Source organism: Mobula birostris, chromosome 15 (genome assembly GCF_030028105.1).
Source record: "Mobula birostris isolate sMobBir1 chromosome 15, sMobBir1.hap1, whole genome shotgun sequence".
Classification (NCBI taxonomy): Eukaryota; Metazoa; Chordata; class Chondrichthyes; order Myliobatiformes; family Myliobatidae; genus Mobula; species Mobula birostris.
The window spans coordinates 65,758,775-65,778,173 of NC_092384.1; the positions used below are offsets into that span (position 1 = coordinate 65,758,775).

General features: G+C 43.9%; 1 protein-coding gene across 2 annotated transcripts in view; it reads right to left on the reverse strand.

Moving 5' to 3' along the window:
* Positions 1-9,316: 9,316 nt before the first annotated feature.
* The window catches only part of LOC140210713 (meckelin-like), a 211,378-nt gene continuing 201,295 nt past the window's right edge, over positions 9,317-19,399 (reverse strand). The window contains exons 27-28 of one of the 2 annotated variants that reach the window (XM_072279933.1): positions 15,989-16,131; positions 9,317-12,833 (exon numbers count right to left, since the gene is read on the reverse strand). In XM_072279933.1, coding sequence (XP_072136034.1) covers positions 12,753-12,833; positions 15,989-16,131 — 224 coding nt within the window. In that variant the 3' untranslated portion in view covers positions 9,317-12,752. The remainder of the gene's footprint in view (positions 12,834-15,988; positions 16,132-19,399) is intronic. The other variant, XM_072279934.1, reaches the window with a different exon arrangement.

Genomic DNA, 19,399 nt, shown 5'->3' on the forward strand with positions numbered 1-19,399 from the left:
ATTTGCTAATCATCCTGAGAGCAGACCAAGTGATCGCTTTGTGGAGCACCCACACTCAATTCACAAGGGTCACCCTGAGCTTCTGGTGACCAGCCGTTTCTCCGTCCCTCTCCACCTCTGACCTCTTAGGCTGTAGCCTCCAGTACTGTTGTAACGAAGCTCAAGGCACATCTCATTTTGCATCTGGCATAATGCAGCCTGTAGGACTACTGAACTTTGCGATTTCAGACAGCTTTCTCCTTCTTTCTGTTGTCATCAGAACTGGCCACGTGTGCTTGCAACTCCTTCCCCCTTTCTCTGCTTTAGATTGTTTATTGTGCTCTTCTTGGTACATCCCAGTAGAACTGTACAGCAACATCCAGATCTCACAACATTCGCAAGGCTTTCCATAGTCCAAGGAGCTTAACTGCCCCTTCAGTGGCAGCTTAACTTCACTGGCTACAGGGTTCCCTTCATTGCCCAGCCCAAATTTCTCCGTTCCTTGTTTTCTCTGTTCAGTTCTGCACAAAGACCTGAAACGTTAATGCTGTTAACACAAGCGATTCTGCAGATGCTGGAAATTGTGAGCGGCAGCATGTCAGGCAGCATCTACAGAGGGAAATTAAGTTGACGTTTCAGACTGAGACCCTTCACCAGGTCTCTTAATCCTGTTTTCTTTCCACAGATGCTGCCTGACCCACTAAGTTCCTGCAGTACATTCTTTTTTTCAGATATCCAGCATCTGCAGCTTTTTAAATATTTTCACTTTTACACTTATAAAACTATTAGCTTTGTTTTATTTGCTTACTTTTATCATTTGCACAATTTTTTCTCTCTGTGCACTGGGTGTTAGACATTTTCTTAATGTGCTCTTCAGTGGTTTCTTTGTTTTGTGGCTGCCTGTAAGGAGACGAATCTCAAATTTGTATAATATATACATACTTTGATAATGAATGTACTTTGAACTTTTGAAAACATATTATATATAAAAACGCAAAGCAAGATGTCTACTTCCTTCTTAAAGAAAAGATGTCCAGCCATTACCTGGTGATATCCGTGTCCTGGAAAATTCATCCTCTTCCTAGAGGGAGGGGGCCACAAATTTATGAACAACCATCAATTGTTGGAAACTCCCTACAGAACAAAGAAATGATCTATCCAAAATAGGCTAACCAAGTCTACAAGAATACACATACAAAATGCCGAAGGAATTCTCAGGCAGCATCTCTGGAACCGAACAAACTGTCAATGATTGGGGCCTGGAAAGGAAAAGGGAAGAAGCTGGTGGTGGGGGGCGGGGGGGGCGGTGTGAAGAGAGTGGTTCATGGAAGTACAAGCTAGAAGTTGATAGGTAAAATCAAGCGGATGGGGGAGGGAAATGAAGTGAGAATGTGAGAGGTGATAGGTGGAAAATTTAAGGGCTGAAAAAGAAATTTGATAGGAGAGGAGAGTAGAACATGGCGAGAAAGGAAGGTCGAGGGGCACATGTCTTACTGTTGCCTTACCAGGGATAGAGTTTCTCTTGTCCTTATCTATCACTCCACGAACCTCTGCATCCAGCACACCATTCTCCATAACCTCCCCGATTTTCAACAGGATCCTACCATTAAGCACATCTTTATCAATCTACCCCCACTCTTCACTTTCTGCAGGCATTACCTCCCCACTAATGTCCCTCCTGGCACTTACCTTTGCAAGCAGAAGTACTACACCTGCCCATTCATCTCCTCCCTCACCTCCATTCAGGGCCCCAAACAGCACTTTCAGGTGAGGCATCACCTCACCTGCAGATCTGTTGGGGTCATCTACTATATCCGGTGTTCCCAATATGGCCTCCTCTACATTTGGTGGGACCCAATGTAGATTGGGGTAGTGCTTTGTCGAGCATCTTTGCTCCATCTGCAACAAGCAGGATTTCTTGTTGGCTGACCATATGAACTCCAATCTTCACTTCCATTCCAACATGTCGGTTCATGGCATCCTCTACTGCCACAGAGTCCACTCTTAGGGTGAAGGAGCAACAACATGTAATCCATCTGGGTAGCTTCGAACCTGAAAGCATGAACATTGATTTCCCTGCTTCTGATAATTTTCACCACCCCCCTTCCCTCTTCTTCTATTTACCACTTTGGCTCCTCTCTTACCTCTTCTCTTCTCCTCACCTGCATTTCACCTCCATCCTGGTGCCCCTCCTCCTTCCCTTTCTTCCATGGCCCACTCTCCTCTCCTGATTTCTTCTTCTTCAGCCCTCTACATTTTCCACCCATCACCTCCCACCTTCTCACTTCATCCCCCCTCCCCTATCCATCTGACCACCTATCACCTTCTAGCTTGTACTTCTTCTCCTTCCAGTCCTGAAGGATCTCGGCCCAAAATGTCTACTCCTTATTCCTTTCCAGAGATGCTGCCTGACCCACTGAGTTCCTCCAGCATTTTGTACGTTATTCTGGATTTCCAGCATCTGCAGAATCTCTTATGGTTATGATTTGATGCAAGAATACAACAATTTTGTGACAAAGAACCTATACCACAGTATAAGGCAGTTTGCATCAATGGAAGAAAATGAACCCCAGTACCTTAAATGCACAAGAAAACAAGAACAGGAGCAGCAGTCATGAGTGATCTGACCCCGGTATGACCTCCTCCACTCGACCCAATCCTTATTGCCCCCAGTCCTCCAAACATTCAAGCATTTATCCAGCTCCATTTTAAATATTTCTAGTGAGTTCAGCCCCATGACTCACTGGGAAGAATGTTCTGGAGACTTACAAAATTGGTCAGCCCTATTTTTCGTTCGAGAGTCTCCCAATAGTGAAAGCATTTCAATGTCAAAGCCCCCTCAGGGTCTTCTATACTTCAGTCAGAACATCCCCTCACTCCTTGAACCACTGAAGAATACATAGAACATAGAATAGTAAAGCACATTACAGGCCCTTCGGCCACAATGTTGTGCCGACCCTCAAACCCTGCCTCCCATATAACCCCCCGCCTTAAATTCCTCCATATACCTGACTAGTAGTCTCTTAAACTTCACTAGTGTATCTGCCTCCACCACTGACTCAGGCAGAGCATTCCACGCACCAACCACTCTCTGAGTGAAAAACTTTCCTCTAATATCCCCCTTGAACTTCCCACCCCTTATCTTAAAGCCATGTCCTCTTGTATTGAGCAGTGGTGCCCTGGGGAAGAGGCGCTGGCTATCCACTCTATCTATTCCTCTTATTATCTTGTACACCTCTATCATGTCTCCTCTCCTTCTCTCCAAAGAGTAAAGCCCTAGCTCCCTTAATCTCTGATCATAATGCATACTCTCTAAACCAGGCAGCATCCTGGTAAATCTCCTCTGCACCCTTTCCAATGCTTCCACATCCTTCCTATAGTGAGGCAACCAGAACTGGACACAATACTCCAAGTGTGGCCTAACCAGAGTTTTATAAAACTCTTAAACTCTATCCCTCGACTTATGAAAGCCAACACCCCATAAGCTTTCTTAACTACCCTATCTACCTGTGAGGCAACTTTGGGGGAATCTGTGGATATGTACCCCCAGATCCCTCTGCTCCTCCACACTACCAAGTATCCTACCATTTACTTTGTACTCTGCCTTGGAGTTTGTCCTTCCAAAGTGTACCACCTCACACTTCTTTGGGTTGAACTCCATCTGCCACTTCTCAGCCCATTTCTGCATCCTCTCAATGTCTCCCTGCAATCTTCGACAATCCTCTACACTATCTACAACACCACCAACCTTTGTGTCGTCTGCAAACTTGCCAACCCACCCTTCTACCCCCACATCCAGGTCGTTAATAAAAATCATGAAAAGTAGAGGTCCCAGAACAGACCCTTGTGGCACACGACTAGTCACAATCCTCCAATCTGAATGTACTCCCTCCACCATGACCCTCTGCCTTCGGCAGGCAAGCCAATTCTGAATCCACCTGGCCAAACTTCCCTGAATCCCATTGCTTCTGACTTTCTGAATAAGCCTACCGTGTGGAACCTTGTCAAATGCCTTACTAAAATCCATATAGATCAGATCCACTGCACTATCCTCATCTATATTTCTGGTTACCTCCTCAAAGAACTCTATCAGGCTGGTTAGATACAATCTGTCCTTCACAAAGCCATGCTGACTGTCCCTGATCAGACCATGATTCTCTAAATGCCCAGATATCCTATATCTAAGAATCTTTTCCAACAGCTTTCCCACCACAGACGTAAGGCTCACTGGTCTATAATTACCCGGACTATCCCTACTACCTTTTTTGAATAAGGGGCCAACATTCATCTCCCTCCAATCCTCCGGTACCATTCCCGTGGACAACAAGGACATAAAGATCCTAGCCAGAGGCTCAGCAATCTCTTCTCTCGCCTCGTGGAGCAGTTTGGGGAATGCTCCGTCAGGCCCCAGGGACTTATCCACCCTAATGTATTTTAACAAATCCAACACCTCCTCTGCCTTAATATCAACATGCTCCAGAACACCAACCTCACTCATATTGTCCTCACCATCATCAAGTTCCCTCTCGGTGAATACCGAAGAGAAGTATTCATTGAGGACCTCGCTCACTTCCACAGCCTCCAGGCACATCTTCCCACCTTTATCTCTAATCGGTCCTACCTTCCCTCCTTTCATCCTTTTGTTCTTCGTATAATTGAAGAATGCCTTGGGGTTTTCCTTTACCCTACTCGCCAAGGCCTTCTCGTGCCCCCTTCTTGCTCCTCTCAGCCCCTTCTTAAGCTCCTTTCTTGCTTCCTTATATTCCTCAATAGACCCATCTGATCCTTGCTTCCTAATCCTCATATGTATGCTGCCTTCTTCCACCTGACTAGATTTTCCACCTCACTTGTCACCCATGGTTCCTTCACCCTACCATTCTTTATCCTCCTCACCGGGACAAATTTATCCCTAACATCCTGCAAGAGATCTCTAAACATCGACCACATGTCCATAGTACATTTCCCTGCAAAAACATCATCCCAATTCACACCCGCAAGTTCTAGCCTTATAGCCTCATAATTTGCCCTTACCCCAATTAAAAATTTTCCTGTCCTCTGATTCTATCCTTTTCCATGATAATGCTAAAGGCCAGGGAGCGGTGGTCACTGTCCCCCAGATGCTCACCCACTGGGAGATCTGTGACCTGACCCAGTTCATTACCTAGTACTAGATCTAGTATGGCATTCCCCCTAGTCGGCCTGTCCACATACTGTGACAGGAATCCGTCCTGGACACACTTAACAAACTCTGCCCCATCTAAACCCTTGGAACTAATCAGGTGCCAATCAATATTAAGGAAGTTAAAGTCACCCATGATAACAACCTTTCCAAAATCTTCCTCCCAATCTGCTCCTCTGTATCTCTGCTGCTACCAGGGGGCCTATAGAATACCCCCAACAGAGTAACTGCTCCCTTCCTGTTCCTGATTTCCAGCCATACTGACTCAAAAGAGGATCCTGCTACATTACCCACCCTTTCTGTAGCTGTAATAGTATCCCTGACCAGTAATACAAACCCAACAGCAAAACAGATGAGAAGAAGCTCTTCACTCTGATGCTGGGCGTTGAATCTTCAGTTCCAAGCACCGTGGAGGCTCCTTCACTGGGTTCAGTCAAAAGATAGATATTTAGGGAATCAAGGATTATGGGAATAAAGCAGAAAAAGTGGAGCTGAGGTAGAAGCTCAGCTAAATCCTTGGCGAATGGTGTAGCAGGCTTGTAGATTCACATGACCTACTCCATGGCTCTTCCCTATTCTTAAGAATTTATGTTCTTAGCGCTGTTCAAAAAGTTCACCTGTGTGCCCCCAATCATATTTCACCCTTGTGCTGACAATTACCTGCAAACCAATCAACTTGTTTCAGGCACAACCATGAACCAGAGGTTATAGGTCATTCCTGGGATGATCATGATTTAATGCCACGTTACAAGGAAACTCCCTCTTTCTAACCTTGCACAGAACTGAATTCTGCACAACCCCCAATTTACCTCACATCTTAATGTCACTCCTTCCTGATGCCCCTCTCAATTCCCAATCCCAGCTTCTTTTGGCTCGCAGTCACAAAGCAAGCCTTGTCCATTTGTTGCACCACCCTTCCCCCATGGCACCAGCCCCTGCTGATCCTCAATGAGTCCTTTGCCTGTCAAATTCCAGTAATGGACTGGAGTCAGAAGCCACATCACTCAGTCCAACCCTCCCTCCCTTGACCACGATGGCTATGAGATCCACGAGGTCTTCCTGTGCCCCTCTCTGCAGAAACCGCACACCCCTCATCTCCGTGCCTACATTCCCATCACAGACTGCATTCGATAGTCATAGTCATAGTCATACTTTATTGATCCCAGGGGAAATTGGTTTTTGTTACAGTTGCACCGTAGATAATTAAATAGTAATAAAACCATAAATAGTTAAATAGTAATATGTAAATTATGCCAGGAAATAAGTCCAGGACCAGCTTATTGGCTCAGGGTGTCTGACCCTCCAAGGGAGGAGTTGTAAAGTTTGATGGCCACAGGCAGGAATGACTTCCTATGATGCTCTGCGTTGCATCTCGGTGGAATGAGTCTCTGGCTGAATGTACTCCTGTGCCCACCCAGTACATTATGTAGTGGATGGGAGACATTGATCAAGATGGCATGCAACTTAGACAGCATCCTCTTTTCAGACACCACCGTCAGAGAGTCCAGTTCCATCCCCACAATATCACTGGCCTTACGAATGAGTTTGTTGATTCTGTTGGTGTCTGCCATCCTCTGCCCCAGCACACAACAGCAAACATGATCAGTGCGACAGACTCGTAGAACATCCTCAGCATCGTTCGGCAGATGTTAAAGGACCTCAGTCTCCTCAGGAAATAGAGACGGGTCTGACCCTTCTTGTAGACAGCCTCAGTGTTCTTTGACCAGTACAGTTTATTGTCAATGTAGCGGTTAGCCTATCACTTTACAGCGTTGGCAATTGAGATTTAATTCCTGCTGCTGTCTGTTGGTAGTTTATATGTTCTCCTCATCTGGCTGCCTGAGTTTCCTTGCAGCACTCCAGTTTCTTCCCACATTCCAAAAGCATTAGAGTTATTAAGTTGTGAGCATGCTATGTTGGCACCTTGGTCTCCATTGGTCATTGATGCAAACATGTATATCCCTGTATGCTTCGATGTTCATGTGACTAATTTTAAAAACTAATCTTTAAAACTACAACAGATTTTACAAAGAAATCCTTTTAATTGGATCAGAATGAGTTAATTCCACTGGGAACCTTTCTTGAGAGAAATGTTCTCATTAAGCTCAGAAACGGGACCATGAGATCGCTTGAAAACTATTTACTGAGAAATGTGTGATCTGTTTGTATATAATCAGTATCATATGTGGTAAAATTAATAACAGGCATTATTATCTGTGGCTTAGTTCTCATGTAAAATATTCTATTTGGCAAAAGGGATTGGCAGTGTGGGATGCAGACACCAATTTGCACACAATCACAACTTATCGATGAATTAACAATGAACGTCTCTGTTCCCTTATACCGAGGGCTATATTTTCCCTCAAAATATCAGAGAAATTATTCACAGGCTCCAGTCTCGTCCTGCTCCTGTTAAATTATGTAATGACAAATAACATTACCAGAAAGAGCAAACATGCATTCCCAGAGCACCACACACAAAATGCTGGAGGAACTCAGCAAGTCAGGCAGCTTCTATGGAGGGGAATTAACAGTCGACGTCTTGGGATGAGAACCTTCAACGGGACTGGAAAGGAAGGGGAAGAAGGCAGAATAAGGTGGCGGGAAAGGGGAATAATGTGGTGGGGAGGGGAAGGAATACAAGCTGGCTAGTGATAGGTGAAACCAGGTGAGGGGGAAGGTGGATGGGAGATAATTAATAAATAAAGGCATCCGTTAGTCTTTCAAGACCATGGATCTGCACCTGGAAAGTCTTCACTCTCCAGGGCGCAGGCCTGGGCAAGGTTGTATGGAAGACCAGCAGTTGCCCAAGCTGCAAGTCTCCCCTCTCCACGACACCAATGTTGTCCAAGGGAAGGGCATTAGGACCCATACAGCTTGGCACCAGTGTTGTCACAGAGCAATGTGTGATTAAGTGCCTTGCTCAAGGACACAACACGTTCCCTCAGCTGGGGCTCGAACTCACGACCTTCAGGTCGCTAGTCCAATGCCTTAACCACTTGGCCATGTGCCCACACATGGGATAATTAGCTAGAAGGGATTGGTGGAAGGAGGAGAAATCGGACAGGATAAGACCATGGAAGAATGAGAAGGTGGGGGGGGGGAGGGGGGAACCAGAGGAAAGAGATAGACAGGTAACCAGAGTGGGGAATATTTCCTGGCACCTTTCACACCCTCAGGGTGGTGGGCCACAGCACATTAGAGCCACTTTAGAAGTGTCGCCACTGTTATTTGTAAGAAGCATAGCAGCCTGTAAGATTCCTCAAAAGCAAATTATCAGATGATCTGCTTCCGCTTTCATTACTAACACTGGCTAAAGGATAAATACCAGCTAAAAGACCAGCAAGAACAACTCCTTTCTAAAAATCCTGTGGGATCTTTTGACAAAAGGCAAAGTGGCTTCATTTAATAAGCCAATTGAAGACAAGTCCCCCCTGAGAGACTAAACTCCTACTCAACAGCTTTGGAGTGCTGGCCTTTGTTTTGTCAAGGGGCCTGTCTGTGCCCTGTTGAGCCACACTGGAAATTTAACTCTGAACATGGGCTGTTCTGGCTTATAGACAAACTGGGATCTTGAGAATGACTTGCAGAAAGGTGCAATGTCACCTCTATTGGCAATTCACTGAGAGACTGTGGACCTAAAATAGAAAAGCCCTCTTTGGCTATTTAATCAGATTGGTGTGACCTATATGAAGCCCAAGTTCAAAACCCATGTTACCAGTTCAAGAATGCCTACCTCCCTTCAAATAGTCAGTACCATAAGACCATAACCATCAGACAGAGAAGCAGAATTAGGCCTTTCGGCCAGTCCAGTCTGTTCCACCATTCTATCTTGGATTATTTATTATCCCTTGGACCAATTGCCCAACCCTAATCACTACCTCAGCAAAATCATAACTACTTTGACCATTTTCCACTACAATGGACTTTTATTTTTGTTTTAATTGTCTTCTTTCCTGTATAATTTTGTAGAATATGTTTGTTTATCTTGCAAATATTGTGCCTGTAATGTTACTGCAGGTAAGTTTTTCATTGCACCTGTGCCCACGTGTGCCGTGACTCTGAAATACAAATTGCAACTGTGGGATAACACTGTTAAATCCAAAACATTTATTAGAATATAAATACAAAACTGTAAAATATACTAGGCATTTAAATAGCATACAATTTTTCAAAATATGTTATTGAAATACCATGGTTCAAAGATGATAAGTAACTAATACAAAGGGACACACTCAACACAGGATTGGAGATTCAAATGACAAAGGATTTCCAATAATGTCACTTTTCCCAAGATCAGTGGGTGAGGCAGAGGTGGTCCTGGTCTCTGTGACTGCCCATGTGGAGTATGCATGTGCCTTGTGTTTCCTCTGAGTTATCCAGTTATTTCCCACAACCCAAAGATGCTAACTAGCCTCTGTAGGTTGGCCTTACTGTCAGAATCTGGGGAAGTTGCTAAAAATGTGGGGAGGTTCTGTGTTATTTATTTATTCTTTATTACTTGCAGTTTGTCTTCTTTTGCACTTTGTTTGTCAGTCTTTGTGTAATGTATATTTTTCATCAAGTGAGACTGCGGTACACTTTCACTTTTGTCTCGCCACTTCTTAATTCCCCCCTTTCTCACCAGACCCTGGTCTAGGCTGCTTTCAGAGTATTTGTAGGTCTGGAACACCATTAATTTTAATTGCCTTCAGACCTTCACCCACCACAACTCTGAACCAGTTCCCCAACCTGCAGACTCACATTCAAGGACTCAGCACCACGGGTCCTCGGTATTATTTATTTTTGCTATTTGCACAATTTGCCTTCTTTTGCACATTGGTTGTTTGTCAGTCTTTGTATATCTACAGTTTTCATCAACTCTGTTGCATTTATTTTCCTGTAAATGCCTGCATGAAAAAAAATCTGAAAGTAGTGTGTGATAACACATATGTCCTTCAATAATGCATACATTTACTTTGATGGGGTTACTGTAGTGTAAATGGGTAGTTGATAGTTAGTGGACTGAAGGGTCTGTTTTTATGACCCACTGCTACTGGACAACTCTTGTTCCATTAAGTATAGAAACTATAATAAGAGTTGCTTATTTTTGGACAGGACATGGGCATTGATGGCATGGTACCCTTGAGACGGTGCTGGTGAAGCTTTGCTGCCTTTGACACGCTCCTCGTTTTTTGCCACAACCAGCTGAAGTGGTTTACTGTGCCACTTCAAGATCAGCTAGGTGTTAGTCAATTTGCCAGTGCCTGAGGCACAAGTGGTGCAGACAGCAGCACATCATGCTTCCTCGCCTAAGGACATGGGTGAAACAGATGGGCTTCATCACCACTTCTGTTAATGACTTAGTTTTCAAATTGATTTAATTAATCAAATCTGACTAGAAATACCCCAATGTCTGTGGCAGGATTGAAATTCATGTATATGGATCAATCATACATGAACAAACAGAGGCGTGAGTTAAATTGCAGCATTAACAACCACTGCATTACCTTTCCCTGTGCAGGGAAAGTTTACTTGCCTCTAAGTTATCCCTGGTTGGTTTCACTAAATGCGTTGGTATCAATATGTTATATGCTTCCTCTGAAAGTCAGCTAAAGGAACCTTGGAAGAGGGGTGCAATGCATTAACACTATAATTTATTCAATGTTGTCAACTAAGTATGAGCATCTAGCAAAGAGTGCATCTATAATTCCACAGATACCCCATGAGGCATCCTTATTGAAGGGAAGGGCCTGCAACATTGATACTATTCCATGCCGACACAGAGACCTGGGCCTCAAGCCTCCATTTTCCCCAGACTATTAAAAGCATCTTTACCATCCTGAAATTGTAGTGTTAACATCCACCTCCACCCAGCAGTTTCACCTTGTGAGTAACCCCCTCCTTCACCCTCCCCTCCCTCAATTACTCTTCCCCATCCAACACGGTTAACACTCCAAGACTGCCCAAATCTTGCAGGAACTAAAGAGTAATCTCCAAGGATTGACAGAGTGAGGAAAATTAAAAGAACATTAAATAAATTATATTTTATTTTTACTTAACTTGATAAAAATATTGGGGGAGAAGTGGCCATGTCACTTACTATGGAGGCTAATCCAACCAAGTCGGAAGGAATCTCTTCTCTTTAGAATCTAAATGACACATTAGAGATTATTTGGTCCATTGAAATAATGCTGATCAAGGGCTGGCAAACCTTTTTGACAGCGTACACTCAAGTTGGTGAATCTCAAAAATTCTCTCACATGCCACAGTGGTAATTTTGAGCAGAGATTATCATTGATTAATGAATTAGTACCAATAATTCTGGATTTATTTTAAATGAAAAGAATGAATCTTGTTGCTTATTTATGTGTATTCATTGATTTACCATTAATAAAAGTATAACAGAGACATAGAAATAAAGCATTTTAGAAAACCTGTTCAAACATTAAATTAATATTAATCTTTTAAGAAGAAAATAGGAAAATAACCTCAATTCTAAATAGTATTGTTAATGTAACTATTTATTATTCAAATACTGATTTGTACACCAGGTCTGTGAGGATTTCAAAACATATCATCCAATGCTGCCTGTTCTCCCAACTGTCCAGCTGGTGCCAAGCTGGCATGGACATTTCCCAGGAAAACATCTCATTGCTCTTAGTTCGTAAAAATTAATTTGCAGTAAAGATAATCATTATGAATTTTTTATATGGGTGGGATTTAAGGAATCAAGGGTGGCACTGCATAAAGACCACCAACAAGTTTTTTTGCGTGGTCCATCTTGGGCACACGTACCATAGGTTTGCCACCCCTGCTCTTGGGCAACTGGTTAATAAGAAGTCTATATCACCAATTGTCAATGGGAAGCCCAGTGTCTATGGGTAATGGATTTACTGACGGGAGTTGCAGGTATGAGGGAGAGGATCATGAGACATAATGTCAAACAATGAGTCCAACTTCAGCTGGTGATAGTCCCCCACCTGCCCCGTACTTCCTCTCATTCTATCCAGAGGCGCTAATGCCTCAAATTGTGATTCTATTGTGAAGAACACACAAATAAGTGCTCTATGGAAGAAAATAAAACAGTCGACGTTTCAGGACAAGACCTTACATCAGGTGACTACAGTAGATCAACATATCAAAGACCGAGATTCTGCAGATGCTGGAAATATTGAGCAACACACATGAATTGTATTGTGAAACTGTTGGCACCCGATCATCAACAGAGGGGATCATTCAGAGACTTAAACAAAACCCCTGTGTGATGAGAAACCTTTGCAAAGAAGTTGGCCCTCTCGAAGACCACCTTCAACGGACTGTTGGAAATTCTATGCCGTTTTTAAATCAAGGAAACACAAGCAGATATGAAACACCATTCACCACTTCAATCAGCAATCTGCCTGCTCTTAATTTTCCTTTTTAGCTTGGCTGCATCTCATCCATGTCTGTGCTGTTCCCATCTGCCAGGCATCTTTTTTTTCCTGCTGTGGCTTCACTATCAACTGTCCTTTGGTAACAAACATTGGACCGGGTACATCAAATAATTACTCTTGTGCGAGAGTGGTAAGAATTGAACTGATCCCATCCACACATTCCTAATGTCTGAGGAATTCTAGATGAGAAACCTTTCATCAACCAGTGTCTTTGTAGCCAAATTCCTCCTTGAAATCGCTTCTCTTACTGTTTCCAGAACCTAATTTTACAAGAAAAAGCACATTTTTTGAATTAAATAGGATAATAATTTCTCAATTGTCCCAATCAGACAGACACTAATTGCAAAAGACTTGGATTCCTGTGGGAGCTTTTATGTCTTTAAGTATGTTACTTCTACTGAAATACTTTTAAATTGTCCTTAACAAAGGATGGTAGGTAGCCAATATGTGTCCAGTGTGTTCTCACAGCCAACACAGAAGAGTACAGTACAGGCACAGGCCATTCAGCCCACAATGTTGTGCTGAACCAATTAAAAAGCAAATCAAAAACACCCAAACACTAATCCCTCCCACCTACACAATGTCCATATCTCTTCACCTTCCTTACATCCATTTGCCTACCAAACGTCTCTTAAAGACCTCTAATGTATTTGCCTCTACCACCATGCCAGACAGCATATTCCAAGTATCCACAACTCTCTGAGTAAACAACTTAACCCTCACATCCCCTTTGAACCCACCCTCTCTCACCTTCAATGCATGCCCTCTGATATTATAGACATTTCAACCCTGGGAAACAGATATTCTCTGACCACTCTATCTATGCCTCTCATAGACTTGTAAACCTCTATTTGACCTCCCCTCAGCCTCCGATGCTCCAGTCATAACACAGTAATCACCAGATAACCCATTTTCCTGATCTATTTATTCAAGGGACGAATATTGGCCAAGTCCCTGGTGGGAAATATCCTGCTGTTTCCTGAAGTAGTATCATGGGATAGTGTAACTTTCACATGAAGAATTAGGTAATAAAGATAAAGGTTTATCCAAAAGTAGGCATATGAGACAATGCAGCACTTGCTCTGCACTGGAATGTCAGTCTAAATATTGTTCTTTCTATTTTTTAACATAGTACAACACACTGATTCAACACTCTGGGTTGAGGTCAGGCATGTTTGTTCTTGGATGGGATCTTGCTAATAATTGTTTATATTTTTTAATTGCTTTGCTTAGCCAATGAACTGATATGCGTTGAATGCAAGCCAAAAGACCAAAACATATAGGAGCAGCCAGAATTAGTCATTTGGCCCATTGAGTCTTCTCTGCCATTTCATCATGGCTGATCCATTTTTTCATCTCAGCCTTCTCCTGCTTCCTTTCCATGTCCCTTCATGCCCTGACTAATCAAGAATCTATCAACCTCTGCCTTAAATATACCCAATGACATGGCCTTCACAGCTGCCTGTGGCAATGAATTCCACAGATTCACAGCCAACAAATTCTATGTCAAAACAGAAAATTCTGGAAGAAGTAGGCCAGTCGAGCAGCATCTGGGGATTTAAACTAGTGAAGGTTTCAGGTCAGAACTGGGAGAAAAGTGGAGTGTCTACAGTTTTCAAAGTGAGCTGAAGGGTGGAGTGAGATGCAAGACAAAACACTATCTGGAGATAGGTTATGACAGATCAAGAGATCAGGCGTATGAGTACTGAGTGTTAGAGAATCAGAAATCACTGCTGGCGAACAGTAGGAAAGAGATTGGTGAAAATTCCATCAGAGTGAGGAAGAGAACTTCTTCAAGATAGGAATTTAGTTTTGCACAAAATATGGGCACATAGAGGATATTGGAGAGAAGAAAGACAGTCTACTGATATTTGTCTGGCTGTATTTAGCGAACCAAGGAATAGACGTCTGTCAACGGACATGAAAGACCCAAATATGCCTGAAGGACTCCAGCAGCCAGCCGGCCAGTCGAGGCATGGTCTGCTGCAAAGGGAAAGGCCAAGAAGGAATACTTCCTCTGTGAGTCAATGCCAGCCTGGTGTCTGGTACAGTCTGTCCCTGGGTAATGATCGGATTCCATTTTTACAGACATCAGAGAAATCATGCAACATGGTAACAATACCTCCATAGTATTGCAGTGAATGGCTTGAAAAGCTCACAAGACTGATAAGAAAGGACAATTGTGAAAAGTGGGGAGAAGCAAGAAACTAGCTCTGCTGTCCGCAGGAACAAATGTAACTTTTGAACTGAGTAATATTATGGGAACTCATGTGTATGTAAGGGTTTATAAATCAGGTGTTTGTAACCGAGACCTAGACCATTATTGCCATCCCAGCATCATTACAACTGGTACTCCAAATACATATATCAGCCTACAGCAACAGATGGCTATAAAGGACAAGTAAAAAGGTTAGTGAGCATTGGCCTTTAACGGAAAGGGATACAGAGGGGAGCCACTGGTGCTTCTGTTATGCAAAGCTATGGTTAGCTCCTGTCAGAAGTACTGTGTTCCACACTGGCTATCACACTTCAGGAAGGAGAAAGTGGCCTTGGCAGGAGACTCACCGGACTGACACAGGGCATCAAAAGAGCCTAATTAAGAGGGATTGATAAAGAGTGAAAAGGGATCTGTAGCAGTATGAAGAATAATAGAAGGCACAGTCTAGCTAGAGGTGCCGCTATCTCACAGTACCAATGACCTGGGTTCAGCCCCAGCCTCAGGTGCTGTCTGTGCAGTGTTTGCACATTCTTACCATAACTGTGTGGGTTTCCTCTGGGTGGCCTGGATTGCTTCCACGACTCAAAGGTACACGGGTTGGTAGGCAAACTGGTAACTCTGCACTGGCCCTAGGAAGAATCTCCGGAGAGAATTCGACAGGAATGTGGGGAGATTGGGACTCACACAGGATGAATGTGATTGGTGCCTGGTGATCAGTACAGACCCACTGGGCGAAAGGGCCAGTTTCCATTCGATGACTCTGTAAGGTTAAGGTCAAGGGGACATTATCTGAATGTCCACCAGGCCAGGAGAAAATCAGAATGTACATTCTCAGGAAACGATTAGACAGGGCTCCAAACTCCTGAGGCCAGCACAGTCCCATAGCGGTTAGCATAACGCGATGATAGCACCAGCTGTAAGATCAGGGTTCAATTCCCACCCCTGCCTTAAGGAGTTTGTATGCTCTCCCCGTGACCACGTGGGTTTCCTCTGGCTCTCCCACATTGCAAACACGTACAGTTAGTGTTAGTGTTATCGAGTGGTGGACCTGCTGTGCTGGTGCTGGAACTGCGGCGAAACCTAGAACAATACTTGTTGCAAACGCTGCATTTCGCTGGATGTTTCGATGTACCCATGACAAATAAAGCTCATCTTGAACCTTTAGCTCGGGCTGCTTTTTGTCAGGCGCCACTTTACCTTCTGTACGAAGTAAGTGATGATGGCGGCCAGAACAAAGTCCTGGGTCCCCAGATCCACGACGGAGAAGAGCAGAGCATCGAAAAGCAGCAGCACCAACTCGTGGCCATAATAGAGGGCATTGCTGAAGAGCATCCGCTCATCTGAAAACAAAACACAGTGAGAAATCGTTGAATCGCCAAGCTTCACAACATGTGCTGCCTCTCTCTGGGAGCGCTAATGGCTGAAAAACTGAAAAAAACAAAGGCTGACATGACAGCAAGGTGGGTGAGGCACAGCTCGAGCAGAACTCGGACTGCTACATCACACACAGGGCAGTGTGTCCCCTCGTGCAGATTCCTCTAGGACAGACTCCAATGGCAAATGATGTTGGCCAATGTCAACGTCAGGCAAAGGAATGCCAAAACCAACTCCTAGCACATCCAATGCACCAGAGGTATCATGAGGTACAGTCCTGTGCAAAGGTTTTAGGCACATCTATATATATATATAGAGCAAGGGTGCTTAAGACTTTTGCACAGTCCTGTATCTGCCCATCTGGAGTGGACAGCAAGTTTGTAAATCTGGCAGGAGCAAAGGGTGTTGGGAATGACGAGGGTGGAGTGCCGCGGGAGGGGTGTGGGACAGGTGACAGAGAAGGTGTGTCAGGGGCGGGGATGGTGCCGGTGCAAACACACCCAGCCCTGAGACACCAGGCAAGGTCACTTAATTCCAAACAATTGGCATATTGATCATTACAGAATGTCTCTCTGGTGCATCCCGCTCCCCCCACCTTTCACTTCCCCTTTTCCCACTCATGATTTCCTCTTCCCTGCCCCCTTCCCACTCCCTCAATCCACAATAGAGACCCATATCAGATTTATCGTCACTCACATATGTCATGAAATTTTTTTTGTGACAGCAGTACAGTGCAATTCATAAAATTACTACAGTACTGCAAAAAAGTCTTAGGCACCCTAGCTATATATATGTGCCTCAGATTTTGGGACAGTATTGTACAACACAGGAGCATTAGCAAACAAAATTGGTACCAAGCTACAAGAACAGGCGAACAAAAATTCAAGTTTTAGATTTTAAGGAGTGTTTTGAAGGAAGAGGAGAGGTGAATGATAAAATGTAGCAAATAACATTTACAAGATGTACTGGCTCTCCCGTCTAACCTTGCCTTTAAATGCAATTAGACATCAGTGACAAGAAAGCTCCCCACTGCTTTACAGTGAATCTCATATTATTCCATTGAGTCACCGAGTTGTACAGCAAAGAAACAACTCATCCCTGCCAAACTTTTAGTCCGGCTATACTAATTCCACTTTACCCACATAGGGACCGTTTATCTCTACGCTTTGCCTACTAAAATGCAGATACACAGTAACTGTTTCTGACTCAACCACTTCCCTTCGCAGCACATTCCAGAGATCAACCTTTGTCGATGTGATACACTTCAAAGTTCTCAGTAAAATTTATTATCACCATATACAACCCTGAGATTCATTTTCTTGTGGGCATACTCAGCAAATCTATAGAACCGTAACTATAACAGGAGCAATGAATGATCAAACAGAGTGCAGAAGACAACAAACTGTGCAAATGCAAATATAAATAAATAGCAATAAATAACAAGAACATGAGATAAAGGGTCCTTGAAAGTGAGACCATTGGTTGCAGGAACATTTCAATGACAGGGCCAGTAAAGTTGAGTGTAGTTATGCCCTTTTACTCAAGAGCCTGACGGTTGAGGGATGGTAATTGTTCTTGAACCTGAGACACTGGTACCTTCTACATGAGGGCAGCAGCAAGAAGAGAGCATGGCCTGTGTGGTGGGGATCTCTGACGATGGATCCTATGATAGCGTTCCATGTAGAAGTGCTCAAAGATTGGGCAGGCTTTACTATGATGTACTGGGCTGAATCCACTACCTACAAGATTTTCCATTCAAAGGCATTGGTGTATCCACACTAGGCTGAGGTGCAGCCAGTCAATATACTCTCTACTACACATGGTCAAGAGGTTCAGTTGTAGTTCAGACTAAACTTCAGAATCAGGAATCTAAGTGATTTCGACAGCGGAATGAATGTTGGCACCAGATAGGGTGGTTTGAGAATCTCAGAAACTGCAGATCTCCTGACATTTTCATGCAGAACAGACTCTAGAGTTTACAGATAATGGTGTGGAAAACACAAAACATCCTATAAGTGCCAGTTCTGTGGGCGAAAACACTGTTTTTTAATAAGAGAGGTCAAAGGAGAATGGCCTGACTGGTTCAACCTGACAGGAAGGCAACAGTAACTCAAGTAACCACATGTTACAACAGTGGTGTGCAGAGAGGCTTCTTTGAACACACAACATATCGTACCTTGAAGTGGATGGGCTAGAGCAGCAAACAACACAAACATACACTCAGTGGCCATTTGATGAAGTACAAGCCATTCCTAATAAAAGGTCACTGAGTGTATGTCATAAATATTAAAAAATTTGCCAAACATCCAGTTTATTAGGAACATTATCAAGCGAAAATGAACCCCCAATGATGTATGTAACTTCTGGGCAGGTCATTAAGTGTTTGCTCCAGTGGTAGGTTGTGAAATAGGAGGGACAGAGAGAGAGGTTACTGAGAAAAGAAGGCGAAGGGGAAGCGGTGAGACGATGGAGGGATTTGAAAATGAGGAGGTGAATTTTCAAACAAGACGTGAATAAAGAACAAGGTTTAGTATGGATTAAAGCACGGAATCTGGACCTCTCCAGTCCCTTACCAAGCTGGTAAGTCGTAGATAACACAGCATAGAAAAAGGCCCTTCATCCCAACACATCCAGCCAACCAAGGTGATTACTTAAGCTAGTCCCAATTGACACACATCAAAGTTGCTGATGAACGCAGCAGGCCAGGCAGCATCTCTAGGAAGAGGTACAGTCGACATTTCGGGCTGAGACCCTTCGTCAGGACGAACGAAGGGTCTCGACCCGAAACGTCGACTGTACCTCTTCCTAGAGATGCCGCCTGGCCTGCTGCATTCACCAGCAACTTCGATGTGTGTTGCTTGAATTTCCAGCATCTACAGAATTCCTCATGCTAGTCCCAATTGTCTGGGTTTAGCCCATATCCCTTTAAGCCTTTCCTAGACACATACCTGTCCAAATGTCTCCCAATTGCAGAATACCAACCAGTTTCAGACAGACTAAAATGCATCAACTTGATGATCCTGGCTCTCTGCAAGCAACGTGCTACCCAATTGTGCACTCTACTGCCAGTTTACTCTCACCGGCCAATCTTAGGCTCCTTGAGATGGTAACCAATTCACGGTATGGGAAAATAACCAAAGCCTTACAGCATCCAAAAGCTGGGCTGAGCAGATATCCCAGTGTCCACTCGCTGCTACTCTGAAAGCTCACTCCTCAGTGCGAGCATCTCATATC